General features: G+C 43.0%; 1 protein-coding gene across 2 annotated transcripts in view; it reads left to right on the top strand.

The window, feature by feature from the left end:
- Nucleotides 1-23,197, top strand: part of LOC137286418 (uncharacterized) — a 64,964-nt gene extending 41,767 nt beyond the window's left edge. For both annotated transcript variants that reach the window (XM_067818272.1, XM_067818273.1), the window contains exons 2-4: nucleotides 2,172-2,248; nucleotides 18,128-18,188; nucleotides 22,862-23,197. In XM_067818272.1, the coding sequence (XP_067674373.1) occupies nucleotides 2,182-2,248; nucleotides 18,128-18,188; nucleotides 22,862-23,021 (288 nt within the window). In that variant the 5' untranslated portion in view covers nucleotides 2,172-2,181 and the 3' untranslated portion in view covers nucleotides 23,022-23,197. The remainder of the gene's footprint in view (nucleotides 1-2,171; nucleotides 2,249-18,127; nucleotides 18,189-22,861) is intronic.
- The last annotated feature ends 2,431 nt before the right edge of the window (nucleotides 23,198-25,628 follow it).

Genomic DNA, 25,628 nt, shown 5'->3' with positions numbered 1-25,628 from the left:
GAAATGTGAACAGGATGCAAGTGCTACATGAACGTGATATATGTTTTAGTTAGCATTAGAGCAAAATGCGCGACTAATATATATATGTATATGTATATGTATAATATTTGTGTATGTGATGTATTTACGTGTTTACGTGTTATAAATATTAGTTCATGAAGCGTGTTCTGTATTCGTATATGATGACGTTTCATTCGTGTAAACTCGCAATACTCCGTACAGGGTTCCAACAAATGGCTATATTTGTGTCAAAAAAGGTTTGCAGACAGTCAACCTGTGGCTATGTACTTTTGTAAGAAGACTTTAATAGAAACATTTTCTACGACAAAATGTATCCTATCCCTATCTGATCTTGCAACCTATTGTACTATAACATACAGTTTAAATAGTTTCAACCCGTGCTCTAGTGTTTGACCTTTTGTAATTGGTCACCATGATGCAATGTTCCGTTACAATGAGCCCTGCACATGCAAACATTCCTTGACAAATTTGGTTAGACGCAAACGCCGGCATTGTAGGCCAGTGCGAGAGAGCCCCCATCTCCCCAGACACATCCTGCCCGACGTGTGTCCGACATGAGTAATGAGGCCAGACTCTCTTAGCCACGATTGCCTTTACGTAACACGGCTTTACTCGCAAACCGCTTCATGGGGCAAATCTAATCATTGTATTTGTCCGTGTATAATAACATTTCTATCCAGAAATATGTCCTTATAAGACTTGAGTTTGCCGAGTAGTTACTGCTGGAATGACTTTATGACGTGTTGAGTTCTATACCGTCTTGTGCTGTTGTGCTTTACATTACCAGTCTTGTGGCTGACTTCGTGTTTAACTGCGATATTTGACTAAGCTACCACAGTCACAAAGATGTATTTGGTTATTTGGGTATGATATGTATTTTATATTCATATATTTGGTTATGCTACACATTTTACATTGAGATATTTAGATATTCTGTTATATGTTTTACACTTACATACTTGACAATGCTATGTATTTAACATTAATATATTTGCTATTTTGCAATGGTGAATATTTTGAATGCTGAATGAGGTATTTGGGTAAGCTATATAATCTACTCACAGATATTTCACACTTACATAATCTGGTTATTTAGACATGCTATATGTTTGATATTGATATATGTTTAGTTGCTCTATATTTTTACACGTTTGGGATCATCTTTTTTGACTTAAGTATCTGGCTAGGATATTTTGTCTGTGATTCCATTGAATCAACAAGTGATTAACAAGTGGTGCAGAAACGTGCAAGCCGTTCACGGGCTACTTGAAAGCTGGATATTTACAAAAGTTTGCAAGCAGTGGCCAGAACTTCCAATGATTTTCAGTCTGCGATCACCGGACTAGGGGAAAAGGGCCAACAACTCCACATTGTTGACGATCAAACCGTGCAAGACGTCCCAGGCTAACGATAAAAGGGTAGTATCGAAGGACCCGAAATCAGGCTCTAGGAATTCGAACTCAGAGTGAATGAATTGTTGCAATCGTTGTCAAACGTCAAACATTCTTCAGGGGTTTGGCGAAATCGTGGACATGCATCTTGTATCCATCGGCCAGGCGTTGTCCCGCCCGCGTCTTATGCTGCCAGCAGAGGCTAGTGGTCTACATAAAGTCAAGCTGGGTAATCGTTAGTCATCTATCAGTCAGGTGACGTCGAAATCAACGTCAAGTGAAAGTCAAACTCTTGACAGACCTGGTGTTTATCTGTGTTGGTGCTGGCTGGAATCACCATGACTCAGACACCAATCATATTGTACAATGGAAGGTTACTGGATGGTACTATCAGGACAACATGCTCACACCTTTAGCTGTAGCATTTGCAAGGCGAGTCGACACCCACCCTGGCCCCGTCATGAGCAAATCGTTCATCTCCTGAAGCACCAACACAATGGCCAGCAATGACACTATGGCCACTAAGACATTATAACTAAGATTTTTGGCTATGATGTATCTTTGACGCCATCATGTTGGGATATGAAAAAATTATATTGTGTTGCATGATACTACGTTTGTCATGTGATATTTTGCACGTCCATGTTAAACGAGACCGTTGGGCTATCGTAATGAACATTCTTTATTTGAACATTATGTCAGTGTCTGTTCACACATGTTCTTAACTCAGTTATAATATTGCTCTTTTGTATGTTGCAGGACACGCGACATGAAAGCTGCCACAGTCATCGTCCTGTTCACAATAGTGGGGGCTAGCATGGCGTACTTCATCGACGGTAAGTACCCTCACGCAAATACACACATACACACGCACGGCTTACACAGCTTGTTTACGTTACAGCTGAAATGCACAAATGGAATAAATCTTTCCTTTTCAGACAAAACGTTAATCTTAACGGTAGGTTTCTAAGTTCCCGTAGAGTGACACAAAATAATTTAGACAAAATTATGGAGGTCTGGCGATGTTTTAGCCATGGTCAGTATTTTACCCATTCACCGGGTGTGTGGAAGGCAATGGAACAATTTTTAAGGAACTAACCTCTCGAAAAAATCACCATCGGAGGATATATCTGTTTATTCAAACTCCCCAAAAACACATTTGTGAGATTTACACGTATGTAATCGAAAGACACGCATGTGCCCTTTAACGGGGAATTTATTGCGAGTGGATAGCGAGATATAGCCCTTTAACGGGGAATTTATTGCGAGTGGATAGCGAGATATTCTTAGCAACTACTTAAATGCAAATCAAAAGTAAAACAAGTATATCATACGATATAATCAACCTGGACACCAGCAAAGTGAGGACATGGTTCTATATTAGATAGCCGAATATTTAAAGCGTTCGCTCGTGAAGCGTATGGACCAGTAAAATGTGTAAAGTCCATTTCTGGAATATTGCTAAAAGCGGCATAAAACCATAGTCACTCACTGAAGACTCGTTAAACATACCACGTCGCTGGTAGGTCGCAATTATTACTAAACAACTCAAGCCTGTGCAACCATGCAAACGGTGTTGAGTAAATCATGAATCAAATCTACAATACTTACGCAGCCCATTGACCTTTGGCTTTGTTGTCAAAGGTATCATGGCATCTGAGTATTATAATAACAGGGGTTGTGTTTCGTAAACAATGTGCTGATTTGGCTTTAACAATTTGGGGTTAATATATTCCACAAGTACTCACCATGCCCTATATTCTGTCACCCTTGTCGGCCACGCTTGTGCCACGCTGCGTCCCTTTACTCTCTCCCAGAATCCAATAGAATATTCATTCATAATAATCCTTCAAGCTCCTGGGTATCTTATGGGTGTTTCTGCACCGACTACGTAAGTACGTTAAAGTCATGAATGTAAATCCACTGATGGCAGTAGGCTAAGTTGATAACCGTGTTAAGCTGCTTGATTGGACTGAAGATGTTGCAGACGAGATCAAAGTGTGGTCAGTCAAGTCGCCGCGGATGTGGGCGGGAGATTGGATTGACCGCCACTGAAGACGCAGCAGAGACTGACCCTAAAGAATGATGACCTCTTGGGACCAGATCTTGATCTTGGACGTCAATGTGATGGTTGAAACACGGAATACGTAGATTACTTTACTTAGGTTAAAGCGTAATCTGCCCAAACACACAGAACGTTAACATTCCGAAACGTTAACTTATTCTCCTATTTAATTGAAATCGTGACTCACAGATCTAAGCATCCAAGGATGTTCTTTCACTGTCTGAGAAATTCATTTTCTTCGGTTTTAAAATACATCTCAAACCCCGGCTTTGTGTCTCTGGACCTGCACTACGGCTACCTGGGACGTAACTACAACCACTCATCCACCACCCCCCATCCAATATCGACCATCTTCCAATATGATACGACCATCTTCCAATATGATACGACCATCCAGTGCAACCGCTTTATTTCTGATATTCATTCCACCATTTATCCACCAACTACCCACTTATCGCCAATCACATTCCTTTGCTTTAGGTCGCCCCTGTATGAACCACAGCATCCCATAGCCTGTACACAGTCATCTCCGTGTCACCCCTTATCTCACTATTTCAACTCTTATCTTCATCACCCTACTATCTCATCTAACCACTAAAACAAACAAATGCACGTATGCTCGCATCCCAGCAGATCATATTTCATATCGTCATGCCCAGGGGGAAAAGGGATCCATTCGTAGTAGAGAACGATGAGTCAGTGTACCCAGTTGCGTAGGTTCGGTGCGCAGCAAACGGATCCGTGGGTTCGAACCCTGTTCCGTCCTAATTATGCATGTATTCGTTGATTCCAACAACGTAACATGCATATGAACCCTTCAACAAACTAAGTCTCATAGTACATCGCTCTGACAAGCCATGATACAATTTATAAAGGCTTTAAAATGGAACGAAACCTCATACGTACACTCACACCCAAAACTCACCATTACCCACTCATTAGAACATGCCATCCACACCCCATCGCCATATTATAAGTTCCTTCATGTACTCCAGTGATCTCCCCCACGCTAATCAGCGCCGAAAAGACATCCGTGTGTGTGTGCAATCTGCAATGCTCCACCTTTTCCTGTACACGCCATGTTTAATGGACATGGACACTGAGAAGCCAGCATTCCGTGACAAGCCCTCCCCCGGGAACTCGACCAAGCAGGCTCCCTGAGTTTCTAGCACTTACACGAGTACAACATGATGGTCTGTTACTGAACATGCTCCAGTCATTTAATTACTGGAAGCGGTGGGTCATGCTAATTAAAACCGACTCCAATTAGACCATGTGCGTGTTTTTACCAGGATAAACAGAACCTTGCATTTCTGTCAAGAAAGTCGGACGTAAATCTATTCAGTTGATCTAATTTGTACAATTGAAATGATTAGACGTATTAAAATAATGAAATAGATTCATGCTTTTTAATTGAACGCTTTATGGTTTAGTTAAATAGTATTTTGTTCCTAAACTTCTAAATCCAGACGCATTTTAGAAATAATACAGTTGGTTTTGTTTCTGCACTGCTGCCAACACAAGTTCCGGTATCGCTGAGTAATACAGCTGCATCTCCATGCACAGTTACCAACCCTGTATTGTTGGGTCAAACAGTTGCATCTCCATGCACTGTTTCCAACTCTGTTCACGGTATATTATGGTTGTAAGTCCATCTTTGAGATATCGCTTAACTGTCGTGTCACACATTTGTTCTGTGTTTCACTGGCATTGACCTCAGAGAGAGTTCATTAATACAACATGAGCCCTTTCATACCTCGGTATAGGATGACACTGGTAAAGATCAAACAGCAGGTCAGATTTCGCTTCAGCTTGGTATGTCTGGTTTATGGTACCGGGTCATGCTCTGTTTTGCAAATAATGCAGTTTCGCCAGCTGAATTCAAGTTTCGTTTCAGAAACGGTTTTGTGTTTGCGGTAGCAGTTCTGTGTAGTTTGTATATACATGCCAGTTACCCATAAACAAGCGCGGTGAAGTTGAGATGGTGTCATGAATGAAATAATCTCTTCTATTTGGCGCACACCATATGCTGATCATTAATCCTACCATTACATACAACAAACAAGGAGGATGAACGCGGTGATGGGTCGTGTTGATCATCTTTGTAACAGTAGGGTACACATAGTTCCGTGGTTTAGCGTATCTTCGGGGAGAGCGGAAGGTAGCCGATTCGATTCCAGGTCGTAGGATAGCAAATTTCATGAAAAGACTTAATATGTTACCCTGCCTAGATCTCTACTAACTGGTAGGACAAAGGGAAAGGTCGTCTCGAAGTCGTATGCTATGTCTGACTGAGATATCCATGCCAACAACGGCATGGTATCAAACCGGTTTTAGTCCGAAATGGCATGGACTGGTATAAGCAGCCACCAGAAGCACAATCAAGCTCGTGGTTATGTGTGTGCAAGAATTGTGGATGTCGCTTTAACCCCGTTTCACCTCACGTCATGTACAATACTTCAAAAATGGCTGTTCCAATACAACCAGCATCTCCTTAGAAATTTGCCGAGAAGGACTGTGTCACACAATAACTGGAACATTTGCACAGCAGGTTGATGGGAGGCTCTTCGTCTGCCGGGTTGGAAAGGTATTTGGATTAGGTCTAGTCCAGGCCTACTCCTTATCAAGCCTCCCTGACTGTCACTTTCCGCGTCTACCTCTGTTTAACACTAAGTCTGTTTCCATTAAGTGAATTTTAATCCCCAAACAGCCGTAAAACCCCTAATCCTGCTTGCGTTGTCTTCAACTAGCAGTAATCTAACGCGTCCCTAATGCGCATCAATACAGACACAACAACGACCTTTAGTACAGCGCCCGCTCAGGTCCTAATGGTTCTGGGATTTGGTATCTACTCTTTGTTCTAGGTCACATTGGTATCGGCAACCTGTCTCCCCCACCCATAATCACTCAGATACCCCATGATCTGTTCTGAGCTCCACCTCTACGAATGTGTCATCTGCTGGTCCAAATGGAGGAAATGTTTGTCTTAATGGTACCGAAAACACAATACTATCATTGCTCTCTAGCATATCATTGAATCGGAAATGATATGACGATGGTGCCATCTGTACAGTGTCCGAAGATTGTAAGGTTATTATGTCAGCCAGTCGTTCTTCCCGCAGCTAGCTGCTATCCTATAGCTGATACACAGGTAACATGGTAACCAGAGTGACAATGACGCATTGTGAGTCCGATGTAAAGCCGGCATTTGTGTAAGTCTACCCGGTGGTGTCGGAGGTGGGTGATGGTAGTCTCGCAGCATCTGTGTTGAAGAGTTCGAGAAGTCCCCACGGCGTCCCCGAAGTACATTACTGCCACTAACAGCAAGACATCACAGCCCCACTTTACTTCATCTCATGACCTTTCGTAACGAAATTGACAGTGATCATCGCTTGTTGTTTATAACTTAATGAGAAATGTTTCTCTCCCCGCGTGATGACCAAAACCTCACACGTCTGGCTCTTGATCCTGTCCCTCATGAAGACTGCTGTTGGTATCTACAAGACTATGTGACCATGTGTGCACCACAGTGTCTACATACCGCGTTGGGCGTCGTGGTTCGTCTTCAAATAACCAATTTAACCTTTTTGTTGAAGCCAATTTAGTGTCAGAATACAGAATGGTGTGTTTGCTAATGTTCTGCCATCTCAGAGAGCACGTTCTTGTGGATTCTCTCAACTCTTTCCCCGACTTAATCTTCTACTGATTGAAGTTGTTCCAACGTTTGCATAACCGGTATGATAATTCCATCAATGTCAAGCAAAAAGATCATAAACAATTACAGCTGATTGTCCATGATATTGATTTACAGATTTTCTAAGTTTGTTGTAAAATTCATCCAAGATTCCTTCAAAACTCACAATCCCCTCATCTATGTCCTCTACAACCTCCGCCCATCCTCTATTCTCCCATTCTCTATACGTATTTTCCAACCTCTCTGTTCTTTAACCTGAAACTTCCTTTCTATCCTTTCTGTTCTTTAACCTTCACTCAGCCTCTCTGTCCTCTAAAACTCCTATTCCATCCTCTGTCCTCAAACCTTCACCCATCGTCTCTGTCCTCAAACTTTCACCCGTCCTCTCTATCCCTAAATGTCACCCATCCTAGGGTTCCTTAAACTTCCATTCCAGCTTATCTGTTCTTCAACCTTCATCCAGCCCCTCTGTCCTTCCTTTCCAGCTTCGACGTTCTTAAATTTTCACCCAGCCTCTCCCTTATCTAAAACCTCCTTCCCATCCTTCCTGTCAACTAAAACCTGTCAGCCTCCCTGTTCTAAAAGCCTTCACCCAATCCTCTCTGTTGTCTCTGCCTTTACAACTTTCCACCCTCTTCCACAATGAAGTATTTATAAGGTACAACAAACTCTTCCAATGTATATTCCCCCTGCTTCCAAGGGTACAGCTGTTGTTACCACATTCTTACAGAAACCATTTAAAGGGTTAAGGTTCCTAGTGTTTTCTAATTGTTACTGACAGATTAGACCTCGTACTGTTGACTTAAGCCCACGGGTGTCATTCCTATGAAAGCACAAACGCTATCAAAATTAATTCATCTGAACAGGATTCCGTTTGTCGCCTGAGGCTTTGTCTGCTCTGTGGCTAGTATTTCCAGATGATGTTGTTACAGACACAGGAGGGGGATGGTTGGGGGGAAAGGATTGGGGTCCTATCTCCATAAGCATCGATATATCCAGAGCATCATACTGAACTGATGATTGTCAGGTTTCCCTGATTCCCCGTAGTCGCAGGTCGTGGTGGTGTGTTAACCATCCCAAACCAAGCACAATCATAGAATCACCGCTTCTAGACACAATCGCTGTCAGACAGAACCTACCACAGACACTACAATCTAAACCACCACGCAGTCAGCTAATACCAGCATCAACGAAGCCTTCACCCCCATCACCACCAACACAAATACGGGAAAATATCGACCACACTAACACAAACACCACATTAACAGAGATCACAACCGAAATAACGTTAGCAAACACAACAACGTTAGCAAACATCACCATTAGCATCGAAATCATCATCACTACTAACATCACTATCGCCATCACATCACAATCATCACCACAACCACCACAACCACAACCACAACCACAACCACAACCTTCACCTACCATGCCATCGACATCCAAGCAACCAACACCACTTTAGCAACCAACACCACTTCAGCACCCTCATCATTTACACCACAACAACAGCCAATCCAACACACCAACGAACGCTTACACAACAAAACATCACAATCGCCGTCACTATCACCTCATCATCGTAATCATCAACGCCATCGTCACTACATCCACAACCAGAAACTCCATTCAGCACTCTAGCATATTCAAGCACCCAACACTACTTCAGCAACCAGCACTACTTCAGCAACCAGCACAAAATCACCAGTCAACACCACCACAGCCATGCATCACCCACGCACTGATCTCTGCAACGAGCACTTTCACAACATAACATCACTATCGCCATGTCTATCGCATCATCATCATTATCGTCAGAGCCATCGTCTCCACAACATCCACCCAACGCTCTATCAAGATCTAAGCAACTGACAGCGCACCATCAGTCATTATATCCACCACAAAAGCAAGAACTTCAACACCCACGCACTGATCTACACATCAACGAACGCTTACACAACAAAACTCTCCATCCACGGCCACTTACACCACACTGTGTTCTCCTAGTCAACACAGTTCCCCGGTAGATCCCCGTTGATGAAGTCAGAAGTTCTTCCATGGCGTGAGAAGTCCTGGATCAATGCTGCAGCGAGACACAAACGTGGGCGGACTGTTTCTAAATGATGTTTTTTTCGATATCTACACGTGCAATAACAGCTTTGTAACACGACGCAAGTAGTTGGTGAATAATCGTTATGTTGGTACATGTTCTCTGATCAGATTATATCAACAAGCGAGACATTCACTGTAGGGCTGGAAGCTTGTATAAGTACCATGTTACATGGAATGGAAATTCGATCAGTTTTAATGCTCATAAATTATTTTATTGAAGACCGCATGGCGGAAACATAACGTTGTTTAAGTGGAGTACTCAGAGCGTTTGCTTATCTCATTACGGTCTGCATTACCGTATTTGTGGGAAATAATGTCTTCTCTTCATAAAGCGAAATTCCCGATGGCAGCGGTCTAACACAACTTAAGCTGATGAAATACACACGGAAGCATCCGTAGGGTAGTATGACAGAACGAGTTTGTTTTAACACTCTCTGAACGCTACTTAGGTTTTTTTCAAAGCCTGTCAGTTTAATGGGGGAAGAAAACTGAACTTATGCAGGTCAACGATATGATGACATCGTCGCGTTCTGGTATGGAACAGACAAACCAATCAAGCTAAACGAGAAGTAGAATTCGAACTCATGATTAAAGGCTACAGTTACGTTCACGGGAAGCAATTCACCTCGTCAAATCGTGGCTTATTACAGCCATCTGCTCCACGATCTTTACAGAGAATGTGTTTGGTTGTAAACTTATTCGTAACTTGATTGTTCCATGTTGTTTCCAACATACAGTTCAGTTTGTCTTTTCGTGTGTACTCAGTGATGAACGCGTATAAAGGACGGCACATTAGAGACGCCGCAATCAGGTTTACGTAGTTACCTCCCTTGGACACACCACAACTTTGTTTTCCAACAGTGGCAACCCTCGTGGTCCTTCGTAGACAGGTTTAATCCCAAGTTGTACACAGGACACATTTGCACACGTAAATGTAACAGAAATTTATAAAATCCGCTAAGCATACATCAATGTGTGTAGCACATGAGTCTGTGATATATTCGAAAACGTAGATGAAAAATTGATGACATTTACGAAATTCCATGTATAAGCATCCGCAGCCTATCTGACGAGAAGCAAAGGGCATGCAACGGTAACCAATGCACATTTGTTACAGCGAGAAAATATCATCTTTAATGAACAAAACCAATTCAAATGGATGGGCCTAATTAAAAAACTGAAGAATTATAATCTCATTCCATTCAAACGTTGAAATCTGTCAACAACCCGCCACGTTATTTAGACTCACAGCCGAGGTATTCATTCACAATAAAGATTCTCTTTATCAAGATGCTTGTGATACTAACGTCGACCATCTGTTCCTTCTTACCAAACAAGCGTGGTTAGTGTTCATACTGTAACCCATCGGTACGGCCAAAGCAGTCTGACGAAACGTGTATGGGTACGACAGCAAATAAAACGGAATCTTTACCGTAGTACATGTTGTCGTTGATGTAAAATATGAATATGTCACAAAAAATCCTGTAACAAAGGACAGCTAGATTTACCGATAAGTTTGTCCCTTAATCATTCGGAGGAACTATCTTTCGTTCGTAGAGATGTTAGAGCAGGTAAGCGATGCGGCTATATGTTTACATTTTACGTACGTTGTATATATACGCACTTCGCTCTAATTCCATGTCAACATTCTTCCTCATAGAACATCATGTTGGTACATTGGTACAACTGTAGCTGAGAGGATGTTTTTCATTCTTTATTTTAAGTTCTTCAAAACATAGTAAATCCTTACACTAATACAATTCACTCCAAAGTCTGAAAGTGCAGGAGCAATTATAGAATATAAATGCAAGATGTTGACAAGAAGTATTTTGAAACATGCAATCAGTTGAAACTGAATGTAAGACAGTACTATAATGGACAACCTTACATGGTGGTTTGTCCTCAGGACAAAGATCCTGTTTCGTAGTTATCATTGGGTGTCTGGAACATCCAGCTACCTTTGATTTGTACTGTAATGTGCAAAACAAAACCTAACCAGAAATGTATTCAGATCAAATTAAAAATGTAGATTACGGAGCATAAACAACATAAAGATACCGTTATATCACACGAGTATTCGCTTCCTACTTATTTAATCGCTACCTATGCACTTGGAGGAAAACAACATACTGATAAATTTATTTGTTGCAATTTGATCATTAGAACAAGCGTTAAACAGCCTGGCGGGAATACAAGCCTTATTGAACGTTGAATTGTCAAACGTAACACGAACGTACAACGACAGCCATTACTAACTTGTTAGCTCTTTGTAGGAGAATTACACACCACAATGCCCTTTACTTTTTTATCAACCATCGATGCATCTCTATCACAGCCCCATGGCATGGCTGTTTGGTGGCACCAGGGTTTTGTTTGCAGGTGTAGTCGTGATCACGTTCCCATGTTGATTCGGTTAGATTACAGATTGACGGAACTGTTACAGACTGGTGTGGTGGCTTTTAAAGGACAGACAGGCTGGAGATACAGGTTCAGGGAACAAAGGACGGGATGAATGTTTCAGAGGACAGACGGGACGGATTTAACGAACCTGTTGAAGGGCATGGGGAAGGGATAGAGGGTTTTGAGAGGGGGCTGGAAACACGGCTTCTGAGGAAATAGAGGCTTGGATGAAGGTAGAGGACAAGGAAGCCGGGATGAAGTTGGAGATCAGAGAGGCTGGGATGAAGGTGGAGGACAGAGAGGTTGGGATGAAGGTTGGCAGTGACTGGGATGAAGGTGTAGATCAGGGAGGCTGGGATGAAAGATGGCGGAAAGATGCTGACATAAACGTGGAGGACAGAGAGGCTGGGATGAAGGTGGAGGACAGAGAGGCTGGGATGAAGGTGGGCAGTGGCTGGGATCAAGGTGTCAGATGACAGACAAAATAAAGGGAAAGTTTTGATGGTCAGAGAAGATGAAACTAAAGACAGAGTCATTGCTTAACTCTATAAATCATGGAGGTAGACACTTTCCCCTAAACAACAGCGGCACCAGCAGTTTCGAGAGGTCATGTGACATGCTACACTGGTTTATGGTCCTGAGAATCGTCGTAGAGTAGTCGCACAAAGACGGGTCTTATTCAAGGGTCAATTACTTCCAGCTAGTCGAGCTGAGGGTTGTTCATTACTATAGTAACCCCTGTTAGCGCGGCATGCCGGGAGATTCCAGGGGTAATTGAGTGTAATAACAGATTCTGGTGCCCTCTTCAGGAAATTGGGTATTGGATCTCAATAGCTCTTTTCTTAATACTCGTCAAAATAAGGAGTAATGTGAATCAGCGTAGTTTGGAGAGGTGTTTAAGATGGTGAAAAAAACGATTACAGTCTCATTGATACATATTCTCATAGTCCTAACGTTCTAGCGCGAACAAAGAACACGCCAAGAGCAACAGGGCGTAGGAGGTGGGTTGCCCAACACACAAACATATTGGTACCTCTGTTGATTCAGATGGAAGTCTGGTTAATAAACACGACGTGGCTGAGTCAATAACCAAGCGGAAAGGGGAGTGGGGGCATTGACCCATACACTCCCACGCTACTGTCCTTAAGATATGACATCACAAGGCATTTCTCATTAAGAACGTACTGTCATTAATTATGAAACGCATTCTGGACATGATTACAATGAAGTGCTGGAATGTTATTTGAACATCGATGTAAATCAAGTAACAAACGTGGCAAGGCACGATTCCTCACAACAGACGTATATTGATTATGTATAGATCATTTTTGCCTCCGGAACAACTATCCATCTCTCTTAATAAGATTGTTGTTTTCAAAGCAAAATCAGTGAAAAACACAAAATAGAGCATTTATATTTTTGTCAAATAATGTGTTTTCTTGTATGTATATTGCGCTGTATGTTGTTGCGTTGCGTTGTTAACATTTTTTGAGGCCCATCGTATCATAATGTATGGTTATTATGTAATAGACAGGGAATACACCATACACATGTACCTATGTGTTAAGATTAACACTGTGTCACCTCGCACATAAAAAAGACACTCCATCGAGCTCAGATGACACACGTTGTGTTTTGTCGGAACCTGACATAGACTGATCCCGGTAATGTATTTCTTTCTTAACTCAGTCTATTTCCATCAAGCATTTCCGACGTTCCTCAAAGCCTTATTTCTGTTTCACTGACCCAAGCATCGCGTTTTCAGCTTCCGCTCCACTCTTTGCAACAGCAAACTTCGGCCTATCATACTAGATATCAAAGAAATGGACGTATAGCATGCGGAGATATGGATGAATACTGGGCTTTTTGCGAATGAAAAGAAAGATTTCAAGCATTCTAACTGACAAGAACAGCCAGGTCGGTGTCTACTGTCAGGATAACTCAAGTCTTGTTTGAGTTGCCATGGAGACCCATTTCATATAACCTGAATCAGATAGTTTTGTTTCAAATTATAATCGATTTCAGGTGACATTGATTAAATAAACTGAAGCAGATTTTATGAAGCGACCGCCGATGAAACTCGCTCCCAACTGCTGTGAAGCGATTAAACCGACAAAAACGTTTTTGCGGGATCGTCACGGTTAAAATAAGGAAATCGCCATCTTCCCGAGGGGTTTTGATTATTGAAATCCAAGCTATTTGTCTGTTTATCTGCACACAGATAAGTACCACCCTCATTGAGCGCCATGTCCAATAAAACGATACGGCAGAACAAATGACTGTTGCACTGTAGACGTTTCTGCAAAGTAGATTGTATTTGCAGAATAGGTCATTGGGAAAACGTAGATCGTTGGTGTAGATCGTTGGTGTAGATCGTTGGTGTAGATCGTTGGTGTAGAGTTGTTCTTTGTTGCAGAGAAGATGGCTGATGCACAGCAGATTAACGTTGCAGTGTAGATTATTGGATTTGGATTGGATTGGTAAATTAACTGTTGGTTCTTTCAGTATTGATGTTTGTTCCGGAGTAGAAGGGTGTTGCATTGTAGATAGGTGTTGCAGAGCAGATGGTTGTTGCAGAGTGGAAGGGTGTTGCAGAGTAGAATGTGTTGCAGGGTACAAGGGTGTTGCAGAGTAGAAGGGTGTTGCAGGGTAGAGGGATGTTTCCGGATAGAGGGATGTTTCAGGGTAGCTGGGTATTGCAGAGTAGAAGGTGTTGCAGGGTACAAGGGTGTTGCGGGATAGAAAGGTTGTGCAGAGTAGAGGGATGTTGCAGGGTAGAAGGGTGTTACAGAGTAGAAGGGCGTTGCAGGTTAGAAGGGTGTTGCAGCCTAGGTGGTTGTTGCAGAGTAGAAGAGTGTTACAGAGTAGAAGAGTGTTGCAGAGTACAAGGGGTGTTGTACATGGGTGTTGTAGGGTAGACGGATGTTGCAGAGTAGAAGGCTGTTGCAGCGTAGATGGGTGTAGCAAAGTAAATTATTGCTGTGGAGGAGATGGATGTAGCAGTGTATATGATTGTTGTGGAGGAGATGGGTGTTGCAGAGTAGATGGGTGTAGCAAAGTAAATTATTGCAGTGGAGGAGATGGGTGTAGCAGTGTATATGATTGTTGTGGAGGAGACGGGTGTTGCAGAGTAGATGATTGCTGTGGAGGTGATGGGTGTAGCAAAGTAAGTTATTGCTGTGGAGGTGACGGATGTTGCAGAGTAGATTATTGTTGTGGAGGTGATGGGTGTTGCAGAGCAGATGGGTGTAGCAAAGTAAATTATTGCTGTGGAGGAGATGGGTGTAGCAGTGTATATGATTGTTGTGGAGGAGATGGGTGTTGCAGAGTAGATGATTGTTGTGGAGGTGATGGGTGTAGCAAAGTAAATGATTGCTGTGGAGGTGATGGGTGTTGCAGAGTAGATTATTGTTGTGGAGGAGATGGATGTTGCAGAGTAAATGATTGCTGTGGAGGTGATGGGTGTAGCAAAGTAAATTATTGCTGTGGAGGTGATGGGTGTTGCAGAGTAGATTATTGTTGTGGAGGTGATTGTTGTTGCAGAGTAGATTATTGCTGTGGAGGTGATGGGTGTTGCAGAGTAGAGTATTGCTGTGGAGGTGATGGGTGTTGCAGAGTAGATGATTGCTGTGGAGGTGACGGATGTTGCAGAGTAGATTCTTGCTGTGGAGGTGATGGGTGTTGCAGAGTAGATTATTGTTGTGGAGGAGATGGATGTTGCAGAGTTGATTATTGCTGTGGAGGTAATGGGTGTAGCAAAGTAAATTATTGCTGTGGAGGTGATGGGTGTTGCAGAGTAGATTATTGTTGTGGAGGTGATTGTTGTTGCAGAGTAGATTATTGCTGTGGAGGTGATGGGTGTTGCAGAGTAGAGTATTGCTGTGGAGGTGATGGGTGTTGCAGAGTAGATTATTGCTGTGGAGGTGATGGGTGTTGCAGAGTAGATTATTGTTGTGGAGGTGATTGTTGTTGCAGAGTAAATTATTGCTGTGGAGGTGATGGGTGTTGCAGAGTAGATGATTGCTGTAGAGGTGATGGGTGTTGCAGAGTAGATGATTGTTGTGGAGGAGATGGGTGTTGCAGAGTAGATGATTGCTGTGGAGGAGATGGGTGTTGCAGAGTAGATTATTGTTGTGGAGGTGATTGTTGTTGCAGTGTATATGATTGTTGTGGAGGAGATTGTTGTTGCAGAGTAGATGATTGCTGTAGAGGTGATGGGTGTTGCAGAGTAGATGATTGTTGTGGAGGAGATGGGTGTTGCAGAGTAGATGATTGCTGTGGAGGAGATGGGTGTTGCAGAGTAGATGATTGCTGTGGAGGTGATGGGTGTTGCAGAGTAAATGATTGCTGTGGAGGTGATGGGTGTAGCAAAGTAAATTATTGCTGTGGAGGTGATGGGTGTTGCAGAGTAGATTATTGTTGTGGAGGAGATGGGTGTTGCAGAGTAGATGATTGCTGTGGAGGTGATGGGTGTAGCAGAGTAGATGATTGCTGTGGAGGTGATGGGTGTTGCAGAGTAGATGATTGCTGTGGAGGAGATGGGTGTTGCAGAGTAGATGATTGCTGTGGAGGTGATGGGTGTTGCAGAGTAAATGATTGCTGTGGAGGTGATGGGTGTAGCAAAGTAAGTTATTGCTGTGGAGGTGATGGGTGTTGCAGAGTAGATTATTGTTATGGAGGAGATGGGTGTTGCAGAGTAGATGATTGCTGTGGAGGAGATGGGTGTTGCAGAGTAGATGATTGCTGTGGAGGTGATGGGTGTTGCAGAGTAGATTATTGCTGTGGAGGTGATGGGTGTAGCAAAGTAAATTATTGCTGTGGAGGTGATGGGTGTTGCAGAGTAGATTATTGTTGTGGAGGAGATGGGTGTTGCAGAGTAGATGATTGCTGTGGAGGTGATGGGTGTAGCAAAGTAAATTATTGCTGTGGAGGAGATGGGTGTTGCAGAGTAGATGATTGCTGTGGAGGTGATTATTGTTGCAGAGTAGATTATTGCTGTGGAGGTGATTGTTGTTGCAGAGTAGATTATTGCTGTGGAGGTGATGGGTGTAGCAGAGTAGATTATTGCTGTGGAGGTGATGGGTGTTGCAGAGTAGATTATTGCTGTGGAGGTGATGGGTGTTGCAGAGTAGATTATTGCTGTGGAGGTGATTGTTGTTGCAGAGTAGATTATTGCTGTGGAGGTGATGGGTGTAGCAAAGTAAATTATTGCTGTGGAGGTGACGGGTGTTGCAGAGTAGATTATTGTTGTGGAGGTGATGGGTGTTGCAGAGTAGATTATTGCTGTGGAGGTGATGGGTGTTGCAGAGTAGATGATTGCTGTGGAGGTGATGGGTGTTGCAGAGTAGATTATTGCTGTGGAGGTGATGGGTGTTGCAGAGTAGATTATTGCTGTGGAGGTGATGGGTGTTGCAGAGTAGATGATTGCTGTGGAGGTGATGGGTGTAGCAAAGTAAATTATTGCTGTGGAGGTGACGGGTGTTGCAGAGTAGATTATTGTTGTGGAGGTGATGGGTGTTGCAGAGTGGATTATTGTTGTGGAGGAGAGAGATGTTGCAGATCAGGTAACTGATGCTGACTGGGAGCCCTGGCCACACTAATGCGGGCTTGTTATGGTAATAAGCAGAATTTACACGGTTCCAATACTTAAGTCACATAAGAAGTACAGGGTATGGATAATTCTAATTAAGTTTGCCTTGACTTTGATGCAACACATGCCAGAAAAAAGCAGCAATTTGCAGTCTAAACTTTAGAAACTAAATTATACGGTTAGCTGCGAGTAAAGAGCATCTGAGATGCTGCTGTTGTGTAATTACATGTATACTAGAAAATGTTCGGGTTTCCCAGAAATCAACATACATATGTGTTTTGATGTAAATAGAATGATGCGAAACAATGATCACTAGTCGATATAATACCTCCGGTAATGGGTGAGTGTGTCTTGGTAATGGCAGATGCATACAACCACCTTGGTGCTGACGCGGGCTCGTAACGTGACAAGTACCCGACGTAGCAACTGAATTAGGGGGATATACATTGACGTATCGGTTTACCATTGACACTTGGACATTAAAACGTCACGACGGAAAGCGATATTGATTTTTCATTTTTACATTACATTTTCTACATACATACACTCACCTAGACAGATTCAGTATATAGAATCCAAAGACAATCACTGAATAATTTTGTGTTAAGGTTAACTGAATTAAGATCGACTCCAAATACGACACATTCGTGAACGTTTTGACTACATCTGTTATGTACGTAACGCTGTTAGCACGAGACCGGATGTGAGAATTGCTTTAGCGGTTTAATTCGGGGCGTGAGCATTGCTTACTGCAACAGATCCGCTGCTTTTTGAGCATTCGCTGATGATGCCTTTGTGAATACTATTCTTTCTAAATATGGACATATCATTGGGTTGTATATTTGTTTCAGACCAGTACGACGGGTGGTCAAATGGCGAAGAAGGAGCCAACACAATTGATGCTGTAAAGAGGTGAGTCATGCAAACTCACTCTCATACCCTACCATTTAACCAACCCTTGTACCTCACTCTCATATTTCACCCTTGTACCCAGACCCTTTCGCACCACCTAAACATCTGGTTCTGTGAAGGAGTTAACCAATCAAACGTATCCTTGCACCTGATCACGTGCCTCACCCTCGTACGTCACCCTCGTGTCCCACCCCGTTCTTCTCTCGTCCCCTGCAGAACTAACGCGAAGAGGTGAGTCACCCAACCTCACTACGCACCTCACCCTCCTACAACACCCTCACACCCAACCCAATTCTCTATTCGTATCCCGTCAATGACGCTGTGAAAATGTGTCACCTAACCTCAACCTCACCGCGCATCTCACCCTCCTACAACACCCTCACACCCAACCCAATTTTTTATTCGTATCCCGTCAATGACGCTGTGAAAATGTGTCACCTAACCTCAACCACACCACGCATCTCACCCTCTTACCCATCCCCGTTCTCTTATCGTACCTCGTAAATGACGCAGTGAAAAGGTCAGGGACTCAACCTCACTCTCGTCCCCAACCCCGTCGTACCCCTCCGCTGACACCGTCAAGAGGTAAATCACGCAATCTCACCCCTGTATTCAACCCCTCCCTGTCCAACATACAGTCATTGTTCCCAGCGCGTTCTGAACTCCGCGCACCAGACATATCTCCACATCGCCAGGTCATCAGGTCATGAATTGTCCAAGGCACATGACAGACATCATGGGTCCAATGTCCAAGTGTCCGTGCTGTTAACGGATAACAGGAACAGTGACTACTGAAGGCTTGTACTCCACTGTGGAGCACGCCACAGATCAAGAGGCCTTGTCAGATCTAATCCGTACTACGCTCTGTCTCAGATAGAACACACAAAAACTCCATTTGTGGCTGTTATCTTTCATAAAACCTCACTTCCTGTTCGGATCTGTGTTTCCACTTAAATGGCGTTAGGCAGGTTATTGAGATGACAGCGTTAACATCTCCGAACGTTAGCGGCTGTCACCGTCGTTGTGTTTTGTCACTTTAATGCTGATCTGCCGTCACTGACATCGCGCCGGTATCACCGTTGCATCAACGGTTTGCACACTGACGCTGCGCGGAGAAGAAGGCAGGAGATTTCATCACACAGGAAAACAGACATAATTACTGATGTTAGAAATTGGTTGGTCATGGACTGGTCTGTGAAGGTGGTCATGGAGTTGGGATAGTTGGGGGTTGGGGTTAATATGAGTGTGTGAAGGGTAACGATTTAACAGGGTAGAGTGAAGATTTAGCAAGATGGAGTTAGATGTAACGGTTTAGGAGGGCGAAGATGTGTAAGGGTTCAGCAAGATAGAGCGAAGTGTGAACATTTAGCAGGATAGGATGAACTGTAATGGTTTAGCAGTGTAAACTGAAGTGTATGAAGTGTAACGGTTTAGCAGGGCAAAGATTTGTGAGGGTTTAGCACGGTAGAATGAATTTTAACATTTTAGCGGGGTAAAAATATGTAAGGGTTTTAGCAGGGTAAAGAAGTGCAAGGGTTTAACAGGGTTGAGCAAGTGTAACGGTTAAGCAGAGGAAAGTAATGAGTAACGGTTTAGCGGGGTGGAGTGAAGTGTAACGGTTTAGGCGGAAGAGTGATACGTTTGGGGTTTAGCAGAGTAAACACTTTGAGGATTCAGAAACAGGACGGGAGCTGAAGTGAGATGATGAGGTTGTTCATGTGGAAGAGAATGAGGACCACACACCTTAGACACCAACTGTTGTCAAGAGGTCAATGGTGAATCAACAGAAACTAAGTGGAGAAGCCTGAGATGATGAACTGCGAGGGGAATCAAAGAGAAGACCGTTGTTACGTTTCGTCTAGTTTCTTGTATTATTGTCCTGGTACATGTGTTTGTAAGCGCAGCTTCCTGAGACTCATATGATTGTGACACGTGTATGTTTTCGTCGTTCTCTTCTTCATTTGGTGTTTTACTCTGACAAAATGCGGACTTATTTCCGCCGCCGTTGTGTCTGTTGTATTTGCATGGCAGACGAGGGTCTCCTCGACAACGACCAGCTCGGAGGCTGGGGGCGGTATGTCCTCCAAGGAGGTCTCGGGCAAGCGGTGATACTTTTGTCTCGCATTACAGAAGAACGTAGGGCAAAATTATCACCGATTACCTGTGATCACCCACACCAACTACTGGAAGCGCAGATAATAAGATGACAGACAATGAAACTGCAAACAACGAGATCACGGAATGTGAAACTGTAAGGCACGAAATTGCGGAATCGGAATGTGCAGACAAGATAGCTGGCTGTGAAACTGCTCACAAGATGGCTGGCCCTGAAACTCCAGATAAGATGGCGGGCTATTAAACTGCTGAAAAGATGACGGACAATAAAACTACATATGGCAAGATGGCGGCAATAAACCTGCATGTGACAAGATGGCGGGTTGCGAACCTGCTCACAAGATGGCAGGCTACTAAACACTTAACATGATGGTAAGCGGTGGAACATCTGAATATGCTGCGGGCAATCACCCGTTCAATCACCCGTGACAAGAACGTCAACTACGAACCTGCTTTCAAGATGTAACGAGTTATAAAACCAGGGACAGTGAAACAGCACATGACAAGACTGGAGTCACTACACACACAGAGAGACGAATGGCTGTGGAGATATGACTGGGTACAAGCCAGTGTCCAAGCTCCATCAACATCCCTACTGTTGTGGCTTTCCACTTATCATTGTTGTGGTGATGTTTACATTAGTCGTCTTTGTGGCATCAATGTCATGGTTTTGTTTCTCTATACAGTGTCACATACATAGCATGTTCATTTTTCTATACGGCTCAATGTGTTCTTCCTTAAGACACGCACACGCATGCGCAAACACATGCACATGCGCAACGCGTAAACACGTGAATTGCCAACCTTAGAATTGAAGATACAGCAACACTGTACAGGGATGCCAAAATGAATACATTCTCCTCGATAGCTCGGATACCTAATATATTCCCATTCCTCCATATAAATGAATCCTTAAGATACATTTTCAAAAAAAGAGAAATTTAATTCAAAGCCAATTATGGTTATCGAAATAGATATAAATACACATCTGTCCACATATCGCCGAGGTCGACTTACCCATCTATTTCTCGTGGGACTCTGCAAACGTTCTTCAAAATCGTTGATTTGACATATGATACTCTGCCTTTACGGCTATTCGGGTTTACAATGACTTTTATTTGTCATATCAGACTGCATGTCTACTTTTGACATTTGAAACATTTGAAACATAGTAGTTCTTCTAATTTGACAACAAAATCGATGCAGCGAGAAGAAAAATGGCTTGGGGAATTTGATTACTTCGTGATCCCGATCTCGCTATGTCGCTTGAAACACAGTCTGTCTTCTCATAGATAACATGGTCTGTGAGGGTATGGCGAACAGCATAGGCGGGTCCAGAAGGGGTGGAGGTGGGGGTAAGGGTGCACACCGTTTGTCCTGAAAGTTTACAAACTCATTATTGCAACTCCCGTGAAATTGAAGAGCGCACCACCCACCTACCTTTCTCAAAAAGCTGTATCCGCCCTTGAACGGGAAATTGCAAATTCAACTCATCCGATTTCGAACATTGCAAACATTGCAAACATTGCAATAGATGGTACGAACATTCGATTAACACGACGTATTTTTCGAAAGGTTCAAGCAGCACAAATGTTTTAGGGGACACATTGGACACAGAAAACATGTTGGCGAACGATTTGCAAACCGAACCTTTCTATATTATAGAAAAGGAAACTATAGAACTTTAAACTCTGGCGAACATTTTGCAAACAGAACACGCACTGAATAAAATCAACGAAAGAAAGTTGACACATCGCAGAAAAGAGTTAAGAGTTACTGTCAAACCTTTGCCTGTTGATAAATCAACTCAACCTCGAACGTTTTCCTGAACCAAACCATGGCTTATGGCTTTCTCTTCTTCCCTATTAATCTAACTGTGACATGGCACCTCGGCACTGTTGACGAATGTACTGTATGTAACATAACGGATTTGTCTGCCTTCGTCCCTGTGTTTTACTTGCTAGTAATGACACGTGTTTGCCTAAGTCCCTTCGACAATCAAATTACCCCCCTGTGACTTATACGATATTTCCGAGTAATTCAATTCCCCCAGTGACCGTTGCAAGGCTTACTGACTTACATTGCCAGAGGGAGATATGTTTTGGTCTTGGGAGAGGGATTGATACATGTTAGGCTAAAGGAGGGATTGACGGCGTAACATAGATGCGAGAGGGTAGGAAGGCTACACGGTGTAGCGTATATTCGAAGGCCAGAGAGGTCATGCAACGTAGTAATACATGCGCAAAAGGGGGCTTTGTAGTTCACGGCGTATATATATCAGAGGAAAAGGACGATAGCCTGCAATGTTTACCGCTTAATCACTTAATCAAGGCAAACCGTGATTCAGCCTAACGGAGGTATTTTGCTAGATCAAGGGACGCAACTCTCCGCAGTGAGTTGCCGCTCTAGATAGCACTGGGCCACACTCATAAAACAGACACAGGATTCTATAATTAAAAAAGGGAAAGCATTACGCGGATATATCACATGAGGCACTTTTTTCTGTAGTATTACTCAGAACCAACCGTGATTCACCATGTGCGTTTTTATTGTTGCAGGCGAGGTGGGCGCAACCTGTGTTTACCATGGAGGGCTCCCTGTCCAGCAGATAAAGCGTTTTTGCACAAGTACCCATTCTTGAGGTGTTGCGGAGGCATGTCATGTGTGTGCACTATCTGGGGCAACAACTGCAAGTGTGAAAACAAGCTCGGAAAATGAGTGCAGCGTCGTCTTGCGGCGTATGCTGGCTCCCAAGGGGAGCGAACTCTAACCACTGTTGTCAGAGCAGAGCGTGTCGGGACTTAGGCCTGTTGTGTTGACGTTGATAGAGGGACTTGGCAGAGCGGGGGTAGGTTCACTGCGGCTACTGTAGGGCTATTAAAAGTTTGTTCGTATTTTATGAGTTTGTTTCTCTATTACGTGATTTGTACACATTGGTGGTATGTTCGTAATACCCATTGCATCACTCATACACAGCCATATGCATATTGAGAACATAGAGGTTTAATTTTGTTGAAGATATCCAAAACATGCAAATTTGGTGAGTTAGACTGCATAGTATACTCTCCGGTGTGTGGAATGAGTACGAACACATTATAGTTCCGCAATATGAAGCAACATCAATATCTCAGCCCCGAATCAAACCGCGGCCTAGTGGTATTAGCGAAAGCTTGGTCCCAAAGTTCACATCTTACAAATGTACTCAGACAAAAAGAGCTAAATATACTCAGACAAATCGCACAAATGTCCTCAGACCAGGTAAGATCTGTTCTAGTTATACACATGTACTTAGACAAAAAAGAGCTAAATGTACTCAGACTAATCGCACAAATGTACTCAGATAAAAGAGCCAAATGCCACGGACTTAGAACAAAAGAGATCAACTCGTATCACTCAAATCTACTCAGACCAAATAAGAACTGACTTTACTTCCTACACGTCATGGTTGGCGAGTGACTGAAATTAAGAATAGTGACCCAGGGGGTACTTTGAATTGATGTTTTCAGTTAATTCTCCAACGCCACAAAAGGCTTAGTGCCTATTTCAAGCCGGACACATATGGACGTAAGCCTGTAATCAGGAACAGGTGTCACACCTAGTGTCATGGTTTCTTAACATGTGTTTCTTGTTTAGCTCTCCACTCAAAATAAACACAAACACAAATCAATTTATAATTAACGACGGTCTGTAAACAGTCTGAACAAGACAATCCAGTGTACGACGACATGTGTTGACGACGTGAGCGAGCCTGATCACGTGACTCAGTTCGTCCACACTTATTACCATCACGGAATACCAGTTCCACCCTGGATCCCCTAAGGGTATTCATATAACGTGGTATCAAATTACATGTTTGCAATTAGACGACAGCTCTTAGCATGATTGTAACTAGTGTTACCAACAGATTTCGTGCTCATTAACGCGCACATTCTGCTTGATAAACGACCTACAGACTATGACCTGATAACCTTTAGTACATAGGTAACTTATTAAACGGATCTGTTCTGAAGGTTTCCAAACGGCTACATCGCATTTGCTCTTGAGCTGCGATGATAGACGGGAAGCCAACAGCAAGTATGAAAGTCGTCAGATGTTACATTCGTTATATTTGCTATTACAATTTCATAGTAAAGTACATATTCTGGTACATTTTTTCTCTTGAGCCCTATAACATGTTGTATTTGACCGTTTCCTAAATGGCATTACGCATTCACAGCTTTCGGCCGTTGGAGCCGTGCCAATTCACACTTACTTGGGGGATAAGGCAATGCCCGCAGTCTAGACTGCCAGTTGTCCATCAGAAACCGCGGTGGTTGCCTGTAGGTAGGTGCCTGACTCTGAGGGCGTGGGTTCGAATGCCTGATGGAACTCGACCAAACAAAATTACTTAGCATATGTACTTCACTAAGAAATTGTAATCCCAAAATAAAGATATGTTAAACAACAAGAACATCCCCATGTAATACGCAGATGCTTGAAATTTGATTCCTCGTTGAGCTGTTTTGTGATCAAACATCTCAGAGATACTCTGAATAACAGATGAGGCAGTTTCAGGTGATGTGCAATGACAAAGTTGTGAGATTCGATTACCCATGATTGCACCAGCGAGTCCTACGCTCACCAGAGTTCATCAAAGTAGGAACTCCTAAAAAGTCACGATTCCTTCAAAGAAAGCCATCTCTTTTATCGTGCAGATTGACTTCCGGGAGGATTGTGAATACTTTAGAGTTAAACGAAGCTAACACAATTCAATCAGATGACAACACTAGATTTCTTCAGCCTGGACGACCAGGAGTTACTACAGTCTGAAATGAACACTGTCATCTTGAACAGTTTAAAGCATTCCTTATATACTCACACTCTAAAACCGACACATTGTCTGCAATACAATACTTTTATTGTCGATATCTTTGGTTGCCTTGACAACACAAGGCGTAAAATATTCACCGACGATATTATTCAAATAAAAGGTGGACTTTATCAAATCTGACAGATTGAGACACAAGCTAAGACGATGGTAATTATCTATTTTCTGATTTGTATTTGAGATATTTCCTTGGCTGTTATGCTTCAGAGGAATTTAAGTATCGGAATATTATTAAAACTTGAGCACGAAATACTTCCGTAAGACCACGCAGGCGACTGGGGACAACTGTGTAAAAGTTTAGTTTCACATCTGTGAGAACATCATTTTATTTCTATCACGGCGGCTACAGCTTCATGAGGTTTGTTGGGTTTAAAGAGTTTGGTGTGACGAGTTGGGTTTAACGAGTTTGGTGTTGTGAATTAGTTTTGCTTTACGCTGCTTTTAGCAATATTCCGGTG

This window comes from Haliotis asinina, chromosome 6 (genome assembly GCF_037392515.1).
Source record: "Haliotis asinina isolate JCU_RB_2024 chromosome 6, JCU_Hal_asi_v2, whole genome shotgun sequence".
Lineage (NCBI taxonomy): Eukaryota > Metazoa > Mollusca > Gastropoda > Lepetellida > Haliotidae > Haliotis > Haliotis asinina.
The sequence above is the reverse complement of the archived record's forward strand: the minus strand, read 5'-3'. Positions and strand labels throughout refer to the sequence as shown.